We start from the raw sequence: 10,793 nt of genomic DNA on the forward strand, positions 1-10,793 counted from the left end.
ATGGCAAAGTGTAGGAGTGCCACCTCTCTATTGGCACTAGCACTGCTTGGTGGATTAGTTGGGACAAATGTAGAGGCTCAGGGCTCAATGTGGCAGATCCCCGCAGCACCAGTGTCCCAGGGTGCTCCACCTCCTCCAGCACCACCGTTCCACCTGCCTCCTCCACCACCAAAGGTTGTTCCAGGCCCTCAAGTGCCAAACGTTCCACCTCCTCCACCACCAAAGATTCCTCAATATCCTCAATATTCTCAATATCCTCAAGTGTCAAAGGTTCTTCCACCTCCTCCACCACCAAAGATTCCTCAATATCCTCAATATCCTCAAGTGCCAAAGGATCTTCCACCTCCTCCTCCACCTCCAAAGGTTGTTCCACGTCCTCAAGTGCCACAAGTTGTTCCACCTCCTCCACCACCAAAGGTTGTTCCACGCCCTCAAGTGCCACAGGTTCTTCCACCTCCTCCTCCACCACCAAAGATTGTTCCACGCCCTCAAGTGCCACAGGTTCTTCCACCTCCTCCTCCACCACCAAAGATTGTTCCACGCCCTCAAGTGCCACAGGTTCTTCCACCTCCTCCTCCACCACCAAAGATTGTTCCACGCCCTCAAGTGCCACAGGTTCTTCCACCATCACCACAATTTCCTCAATATCCTCAAGTGCCAAAGGTTCCACTTCCTCCACCACCAAAGATTCCTCAATATCCTCAATATCCTCAATATCCTCAAATGCCCCAGGTCAAACCTGCTCCACCACAGGTTCTTCCACCTCCTTCTCCTCCAAGGTTTCCTCAATATCCTGAAACACCACAGTTTTCTGGATATCCTCGAGCATTCTCCAATTTTAGGCCGCCCCAGGAGCCAGAGGCCCCTCAACCACAGCAACCACAGCAACCACATCAACCTACATCGCCACAGGAACCTTCCATTTACCAGCCCAGTGCTCCAAAGCAGCCTTTTCTCCACAGTTGTGAAGTGGCACAAAATGTGAGAGTGCCTTGTGGAGGTGCTGATATTTCTGCTGCTGCATGTGAAGCCATTAGCTGCTGCTTTGATGGCCGACAGTGCTACTTTGGGAAAGCAGGTGGGTTTTTGGCTATCATTGCTCTCCAAAGAACAATAGAGTCGATTTTCTGCTTATATTGAGCAAACATTGTATCATGTCATCAATGGATGACACAAATCTTTAACGAGCAAAATTATCCCAGTTGATTAATAGAGGCAAAAAGTTTCTTGTTGTACATTCAATTTAGTCAGTTTACCTGATCTGGCATCCATCAGCTCAATACAAATTATTAAAATTATTCTTTGATATGTCTAACTTTGATATTCCACTGTGATCATAAGGTCAAAATTTCATTTTGTCCAATACTTGAAAAACTGTAATTGCCATCAGATATAGCTGTATGTTGCGAATTGCCAAATAATTGCATACCAACATGCTAAACTAAGTTGGTGAACATGGTGCACATCAGCATGTTTAAATTGTCATTATGAGTGTCTTCTCATGCTAATGTTAACATCTACCTTACACCTGGTAGAGGTTTACTATATATAAACCCACAGGTTCTTCCACCTCCTCCAGTCATGCAAGTGGCTTGCATGGCTGTGGACTTGTAGTCTTATTACATTCTTATTGATTAATAACATCTAACTTCTCATTGATGGCTAACTCACTAAAAACAATCTGGTAAAAGGATGTTCAACATCTTTATGCTATTTAGATTTGATCAATCACTCAACCCATTTATGCCTGTTTTTATGCCACCAGTGACCGTTCAGTGCACCAAAGATGCCCAGTTCATTGTGGTAGTGGCCAGAGATGCCACTCTGCCCAACATTGACCTCGAGTCCATCTCACTGTTGGGGGGAGGTCAAGGCTGTACACATGTTGACACTAATTCAGAATTTGCCATCTACCAGTTTCCTGTTACTGGCTGTGGCTCTGTTGTTATGGTAAGTTTTTAAAATCTATTCTGTATTTATTTTTAACAAATGAAAACACCTTTAAATGGTGTCTGTGCACATTTCAACCCTAAAATGCCATTTTTTCTGTCTTTTGTAGGAGCAGCCCGGTGTTATAATCTATGAGAACAGGATGACCTCCTCATATGAAGTAGAAATTGGGCACCATGGAATCATTACCAGGGACAGCTTCTATGAGTGGGTGATCATTTTTAAGAGTGTTACAGTGATAAAATAAAGTCTCAAAAATCAACATAACGGTTTTCTCTTGCCAGATTCCTCTTCCAGTGTAGGTACATCGGTACGTCTGTTGAAACTGTGGTTGCAGAAGTATTACCATTACAAGATCCTCCTCTCCCAGTTGCTGCTCTGGGACCCATTAGAGTACAACTGAGGTTGGCTAATGGGCAATGCCAGTCAAAGGGTTGTAATGAATGTAAGTGTATGTCAGCCTGGCAGTGTTGCCATGTTTGTAGATAATTTCATAATGTTGACAGTTATATTAACTGGTAACTCTGCTCTCACAGTGGATGTGGCCTATAGCTCTTTCTACACGGAGGCGGACTATCCTGTGACCAAAGTACTGAGGGAACCTGTGTACGTGGAGGTTCAACTCCTTGAAAAGACAGACCCAATGCTTGTCCTGACTCTTGGTCGCTGTTGGACAACCACAAGCTCCAACCCTCACAGTCTGCCCCAGTGGGACATTCTGATAGATGGGTAACTAAAATACCAATTTACACTCCCCGTTTATGACAACATGTTTAATTTTTGTTGAGGTTTAAACTCTTGTTAGGTCTTCCCACAAGAAACAGTGAATAGGGAAATGATTGCTTAACACTGACTTCTTTGTTCAGTTACATTTCACTTTTGTTGCCTTGATTTAATTTGCTCGCCATTCAGGTGTCCATACAGAGATGATCGCTACTTGTCGTCATTGGTTCCAATCGGTCCCTCCTCTGGTCTGGACTTCCCAAGTCACTACAGGCGTTTCATTTTCAAAATGTTTACCTTTGTGGACCCCAGCTCACTGGTGCCCCTGAAGGAGCAGGTAACGAAAGTATCAGCTGTTGTGAAACTGCAGCAGCAAAATATTTTTGTGTTACCTTGCCAACACTGTTGTTCTTGTTCAGGTGTACATTCACTGTAGTACAGCTGTGTGCAGTGCTGCTCCAGGTCGCAACTGTGAACCATCATGCTTCAGAAAGAGTAAGAAATGAACCTATAATCTCCAGAATTCAGGAGGAATATGCACTTAAATCTAACCATGTTTGTATGTCTGTGTGTAGAGAGAGATGTCCAGGCTGTGGAGCAGAGGAAGGCTGAGCCAAAGGTCGTGGTTTCTGTTGGACCTGTCATCATGGGTGCCCCTGAGCAGTAACCAGCGCAGTGTCAAGCTGAAGAATTTGGCAAAGAACATTTATTAACATCTGTCGCATTAACATGGGTCAGTTATTTTTGGTATGAAATGAAAATGACAATGTATCTTACATATTTGTGTTTGTATTTGCAAAAAGAGTAGTAAAGAACAAAAGGTGTTGTGCAGGCGTATCCTCAAATTACTGCTGTCAAGTTTATATTCAAGAAAACTGGCTATGACATGCTCTAAAAGCTCATTTTAAAAAACACATGGTTTGGTAAATTATTTCGTTCTCTTTTACAGTCTAAGTGTTTGTTGACAGTATGTCAGTGAGGTGTTGATTTAACTGGTAATGTTTGAGTCTCTATTTAGTGGCGACATTGCATTAGATTGTATTATATTAAAAGTGTTTTTATTGTTTTGCCAGCCCCTGTATGCATAAAGGAGGCAAACTGAATATTATAAACATTTCTCATTATAGTTCAATTCAGCACAATACCTCAACTAATTACAGCACTGAAACTAACAATATAGGTAAATCAACTCCTGTCTGACAACAAAAAATGCCAATTAAAAGGCATTTTAAGCTCTACAAAAAATGTATAGTATTGAATTGGAATACATTATATTGGAAAGGGGTAAACCAGGGTAAGATGCCCCCCTAAGGTAAGAACTAAATGCAAAACAAAATAAGCATCTGTGTGTTTAGGATATACATATACAAACATTTTTATATATCAGAGTCACATGGAGGGTGATCCATTAGTTTGAACAAAAAATAAAAACACACTTTTTTTTGCTAGCTTCAATTCTTTACTAGTGTTGGCTAAGAATTTGTGGCGATAAACATAATTTTAATTTTAACTTTTGTATGTAACGGGACTTTTATGTCAGTAATAGATATTTTAAAAGAAAATTGATATTGTTTGTACGGGGGGCATCTTACCCAAGTTTACCCTAATTAAATCCAGGTTATTCCAAGATGCAAGAAAATGTGCTGCCTGAATAGGGTTAATAAGCAGTTGTTTAAACCCACAGGAGATATAACAAATGGACGGAAACTATAGCATGACTTTTTGATTAATTGTGTGGAAACAGTGAAGTAACAAACATGGAGTGTTAGTATTAGTACTCAACATTGTTTAGAATGTCTTCTCCAAAATAATAAAAGATTTAAATAAAACAAATTGTCATTCATTTCTTTTTTTGCCAAAATGTTTACCATAAACGAGTTGAAGGTATTCTATTGCAGTGGTCCTCAAAGTAGGGCTGGAGACCCCTAGGGGTCCTTTATGGTGCTCCTGAGGGTCCCAGGCAAAAAGGAGAATAATTTATTTTCATTATAATTCCTTTTATAAGTAACAAATGACAGAATATATGATTTTTTTGGTCAGGGTTTCGAAACAATTTCTGTGATAAAACATCTAAATGCAAAAATCTTATCAGATGGGGGTCTGTGGTCTAATTTTTTGTCAGTTTAGGGGTCCTTGATGTGAAAAGGTTTGAGAACCACTGCTCTATTGGACTGATCTGTCCTGACATGGCATGAGAACTAAGTCTTTAAAATGGAGTATTTTCACTCAAAATTTATGTCATCTCACCATTGTGTATTTACGGTATTTCTCAGCAAATACACCAGTTGTAGACCAGTAATACAAAGTATGATATTGGCAAAAAACATTTTCAATAGATAAAGCTTATCTTGTATAGTGGTGACAGACCCTCTATATGCAATATGTTAAAGTAACATAGCCATGCCACAATGTAAAAATACAAGTAACTAAAAGGAAAAAAACCTACAGAGTTTCTGTGGCAAAATGAGTTAAAATTGTCAAAAATAAAAGTGCTCATCATTTTAGGACAAAACTTATATGGCTGGATTGCATCATAGGCAATTTACTCTTCCTATAGTGTCAGCTAATTTCAGTCCTTTATCTGTTTAGTTTTCTCCCACTCTCTGTGCTCACATATACAGTATTTTAATACAGCTGAATTCCAAATAAAGCTGTTCTCCTTTACATGTTTTCTGTTTTTGTTGTCAGACAACAGAACAAGTATGAAATAGTGATTCTAACATGGCCCATTAAGACTACATGTTAACCAGCAGCAAATTTCAGGGCATTTCCAAGCTGCAGCTCTGCTGCTAAAATCCTGATTTTATATCACCATACACATAAGTTAAAGACAAACACTGCACTCTAGTTTTAGCTATATTTAATTGTAAAATGAGTCAGAGAGAAAGTTAAAAGTGACAGACTATTAGGGTATTTCCACACATAAACAAACCAAACTCAGCCCTCCTGGACCAACAGAAAAGAAAGTCAGTTCTTTTTTGCATTGTGAGTTGATTTGAAAGAGGACTCAGTTCTGCTCAGTATACACACACAATATATTATATTGTATTATTTCAGTAACTTCTGTGTTATCATTAAAAATTCAACCTTATAAGAAAATGTGTGTGTGTGTGCATGTATGCAGAAGGGGTAGGGTGGGGGGTCATTTTTGTGTGTAGTAAACAGTTGCCATTTGATGTGTTCAGCATCAACTCAGTCATGTGGCATTTGGCTGAGCAATGGTGGAATTGTTAGAATTAATCATTCAGTGGTTGTCAGTCAGTCAGTCAGTCATGCACATTCACAGTTATACGTAATGTTATATTGTGGTCCAGCCAACAGTGGGGCCACAATCCTGTGTGTTTAGTTTTCAGTAGGGTACATTAAGCCTGTGGGTAATTTAATATATAAATACTGTAAACACCACTTTAATTTAATACCTTAGCATATGTTATTTATGTCATTTTTCAATCTGTAATGTAACTAGTGACTATACTTGTCCGATACATAGAGTGGAACAAATAGTGCAATATTTCTGTCCGAAAAGTTGTTGTGTAGAGATACACCATAGCAACACCTCTGATCCTAAGGAGGAATTTGCTAAAGAGATTCATTGTCCTGAAAAATGTCTGAGACCTGTTCCCACAGAAAAATGGGTCAATACGTTAACACTTTTCATTTACTAAATGCAATCACACTTCTTGCTTTAATCAGCAGTTTAGTGGTTCTACACACAAATTCATACATTTCTCAATACATGTCATCAATTACATTTTAAAAACACTGTAGTTTATTCAGATTATTATAAAGTATTACATAAAGGACCTACATGTTTGATGTGTCATTTGTAAGTCTGGACTTAATTATCTTGCAAATAAGCAATAGGCTTTGTTATTAGCTAAGTAACTTCAGCCCCATATGCAGTAGTTTGCTGACTCAATAACTGCCAGTTACATAATCAAGCTAAACCAAATCATGTCTGAAACCTGGGTAAAATCTAGTTCATTATTCTGTTGGACAGAGTGTGGGATTAGGTGTTTAATTAGTAGACAGCTACTATTCGCTAACTATCTTATACTCAATTCAGCCTGCATAATAAATGCTTGCCTAATTGAAGCTCATGGCAGGCAACTTCTTGATCGGCCCTTTTCTGTTAGGGCCCCCACTCTTTGGAACAATCTTCCTGGGGAGATTAGATGGGCAAGCTACTTATCCTTGTTTAAATCCCTTTTAAAGACACATTTTTATGGGTGTGCTTTCTAAGGGCTTGGAGTTTGAATTTACTTTTTAAAACTTATTACTGTACAAAGGAATTCTCCTGGTTCTTATTCTATTGGTTATTTTAATAAATTTAGAATATACTATTTTATTTTTTTCTACCTCATTGGTAGATTGGTAGATTGTTCCTATTTTATTTCCTCCCTGCCGAAACAGTTGTGTAATACTGTATAGAGACATATTTAGAAAGGTCTTTGAGACTTAAGATGTATTGATGCACCACAGCATGTTTGTCTTGCTGTGAATTCAAAGCTATTGGTTTAAAACACATTATTTATTATTTAGACTGCAACATAGTTGTGATTAAAAGATGGCAGCGTAACTGAATATGTTCCTAACAGGTGACACAGTAGCTAAGTAAAAATACAGCCTGACCGAATTTGGGCAAAAGTGCATTTTATAGCAAACTGTGTCATAAAATCAATACTGAATGTACCCTATTGTGCACTAAAAAATAAACATTTGGTGACAGATAAAGTTTGAGGCCACAAAGACATTTAAAAAGGTTTTGGTGACCCAAATGTTGGATTTGTCGATAGATAATTTAATGTCAAACTGTCATCCACCCCTGTGACCTGCTCTATTAGGACATGTGTTTCATCCCCTTGTCCCACCCACACAGCTGATCTTGTGAAGCTGCCAAAAGGTTTATCAAACATTACACAATACACCGCAGAAGCTTATAGGTGTCTTGTGAAATATGGGAAACCTTGATTGGTGGTTACTTCATTTTGGAGGTGGAGTTTTTCAAACATCAAGTCTAGTCACAGATAAATGAGGCAGCTCGCATAAGTGGTACACCTAGTGAGGGTCCGGGCCAAACTGCTGTGAAACCATGGAAATGCATCGGAGTGCCGCCACTTTGGTGGCACTAGCACTGCTTTGCAGCTTTGTTGGGATAAATGTAGAAGCTCAGGGCTCAATGTGGCAGAAGCCTGCAGCACCAACGTCCAAGGTTGCTCCACCTCCTCAGGTACCAAAGGTTCCTTCACGTCCTGAACCTCCACAGGTTCTTCTGCCTCTTCAGCCACCAAAGGCTCCTCAATATCCTCAAGTGCCAAAAGTCAAACCAGCTCCACCACCAACGTTTCCTCAATATCCTCAAGTGCCAAAGGTCAAACCAGCTCCACCTCCAACGTTTCCTCAAAATCCTCAAGTGCCAAAGGCCCAACCAGCTCCTCCTCAATATCCTCATGGATTTCATGATCAGTCACCCCAGGAGCCAAAGATCCCCCCACCACAGATTCCAGAGCAACCACCTGTCCAGAGTTGTGAGGTGGCACAAAACGTAAGAATCCCTTGTGGAGGTCCTGATATCTCTGCTGCTGGATGTGAAGCAATAAGCTGCTGCTTTGATGGCCGACAGTGCTACTTTGGAAAGCCAGGTGAGTTTTTGAAAAGGCTGTCATTCTCTTTAAAAACAAGATAACTTTTATTTGCTTGCCTTATATTGCTTGATTAAACATAATACTGCAAATGGAAGATGTAAAAACTAAAACTGCAAAAACTACACTAACTCACTAAAAACAATCTGGTAAAAGGATGTTCAGCATCTTTATGCTATTTACATTTGATCAATAATATCTAATCACTCAAACCATCAATGCCTGTTTTTATGCCACCAGTGACTGTTCAGTGCACCAAGGATGCCCAGTTCATTGTGGTAGTGGCCAGAGATGCCACTCTGCCCAACATTGACCTCGAGTCCATCTCACTGTTGGGGGGAGGTCAAGGCTGTACACATGTTGACTCTAATTCAGCCTTTGCCATCTACCAGTTTCCTGTTACTGGCTGTGGCTCTGTTGTTATGGTAAAACCTTGATTTTTTAAAAAATCTATTCTGTATTTATTTTTAACAAATGAAAACACCTTTAAATGGTGTCTGTGCACATTTTAACCCTAAAATGCCATTTTTTCTGTCTTTTGTAGGAGGAGCCTGGTGTTATAATCTATGAGAACAGGATGACCTCCTCATATGAAGTAGAAATTGGGCACCATGGAATCATTACCAGGGACAGCTTCTATGAGTGGGTGATCATTTTTAAGAGTGTTGCAGTGATAAAATAAAGTCTCTGAAAAATCAACATAACAGTTTTCTCTTGCCAGTTTCCTCTTCCAGTGTAGGTACATCGGTACGTCTGTTGAAACTGTGGTTGCAGAAGTATTACCATTACAAAATCCTCCTCTACCAGTTGCTGCTCTGGGACCCATTAGAGTACAACTGAGGTTGGCTAATGGGCAATGCCAGTCAAAGGGTTGTAATGAATGTAAGTGTATGTCAGCCTGGCAGTGTTGCCACGTTTGTAGATAATTTCATAATGTTGACAATTATATTAACTGGTAACTCTGCTCTCACAGTGGATGTGGCCTATAGCTCTTTCTACACGGAGGCGGACTATCCTGTGACCAAAGTACTGAGGGAACCTGTGTACGTGGAGGTTCAACTCCTTGAAAAGACAGACCCAATGCTTGTCCTGACTCTTGGTCGCTGTTGGACAACCACAAGCTCCAACCCTCACAGTCTGCCCCAGTGGGACATTCTGATAGATGGGTAACTAAAATACCAATTTACACTCCCCGTTTATGACAACATGTTTAATTTTTTTTTAGGTTACTGAAAATGAATGCTAAACACTGACTTCTTCGTTTAGTTACATTTCACTGCCTTGATTTAATTTTCTCGCCATTCAGGTGTCCATACAGAGATGATCGCTACTTGTCATCATTGGTTCCAATCGGTCCCTCCTCTGGTCTGGACTTCCCAAGTCACTACAGGCGTTTCATTTTCAAAATGTTTACCTTTGTTGATCGCAATTCAATGGAACCCCTGAAGGAGCAGGTAATGAAAGTATCAGCTGTTGTGAAACTGCCAGCAGCAAATTATTTGCAAGTTACCCTCCCAACACTGTTGTTCTTGTTCAGGTGTACATTCACTGTAGTACAGCTGTGTGCAGTGCTGCTCCAGGTCGCAACTGTGAACCATCATGCTTCAGAAAGAGTAAGAAATTCATTTATAGTTTTCAGAATTCAGGAGCATTATACACTTAAATCTAACCATGTTTGTATGTCTGTGTGTAGAGAGAGATGTCCAGGCTGCAGTCCAGAGGAAGGCTGAGCCAAAGGTCGTGGCTTCTGTTGGACCTGTGATCATTGTGTCACAACCAGCACCTTGAGTGCCTAGCTCAAGAATTTGGCTGACAACATTTAGTAAAACATCTGTCGCATTAACATGGTGTACTGCAGAAAGCATGAACTGGATCCAAAAGTACTTAAGTCAAATTTATATTAAAAAAAGCATTGCCTTTGATGTGATGTAAATACTTTCTGATTATTTTTGCAGATAATACACTTTTTAAAATTAGTTGTCAGGGACATTCTAACACACAAAAACCACTAGCAGTAATATTTAACTTATCGTTTTAAATTACTCTCCTAAATATGAATGTTCTCTGTAATTTACAAATAGTAGCAATTCAATTTTACTTAAATGTCTAGATGTGATCTCAGAATTAATTTATTATAAATGTAAAACTGATAAAATAAATAAATAAAATTCATGTAATCTTACCAGTGCTGTCTATCTGTGTCAAATTGGTTAGCAGACTTACCTAATATTGACCAAACTTATAATGTATTAACAAAATCCAAACATAGTTTTATTCATTTTTTGATGTTTTATTTGAATGTTGTATTTTAAACATGGCAGCAGTGCTCCATTAAAAAAGATTGCACTTCACTTTTTCAAATAGTGTGCTGACTACAGCACAACAAAGATGTTATCAACTGTGCACATCCTTATTTTCATGTCAAAAATGGAAAAATTTAAATTCTTCCTCTATTGATGTTATTCAAAGGCTACTGAT

At 39.3% G+C, this 10,793-nt stretch overlaps 1 protein-coding gene and 2 pseudogenes across 1 annotated transcript; all 3 read left to right on the forward strand.

Annotated features, from left to right (window-relative positions):
- LOC139627499 (ran-binding protein 10-like) lies at nucleotides 1-572 on the forward strand (annotated as a pseudogene).
- Nucleotides 573-595: 23 nt separating this feature from the next.
- On the forward strand, nucleotides 596-4,082 carry LOC139627176 (zona pellucida sperm-binding protein 4-like). Its single transcript, XM_071487891.1, has 8 exons — nucleotides 596-1,078; nucleotides 1,766-1,950; nucleotides 2,060-2,157; nucleotides 2,235-2,395; nucleotides 2,487-2,679; nucleotides 2,863-3,010; nucleotides 3,093-3,168; nucleotides 3,249-4,082. Exons 1-8 carry the CDS (start codon nucleotides 724-726, stop codon nucleotides 3,338-3,340), a joined length of 1,308 nt encoding a protein of 435 aa, XP_071343992.1. The 5' UTR covers nucleotides 596-723; the 3' UTR covers nucleotides 3,341-4,082.
- A 3,624-nt stretch (nucleotides 4,083-7,706) lies between these two features.
- LOC139635238 (zona pellucida sperm-binding protein 4-like) lies at nucleotides 7,707-10,237 on the forward strand (annotated as a pseudogene).
- Nucleotides 10,238-10,793: the final 556 nt, after the last annotated feature.

Source organism: Trachinotus anak, unplaced genomic scaffold, assembly GCF_046630095.1.
Source record: "Trachinotus anak isolate AG129_WGS33_773 ecotype Australia unplaced genomic scaffold, CSIRO_AGI_Tana_v1 ptg000002l, whole genome shotgun sequence".
Lineage (NCBI taxonomy): Eukaryota > Metazoa > Chordata > Actinopteri > Carangiformes > Carangidae > Trachinotus > Trachinotus anak.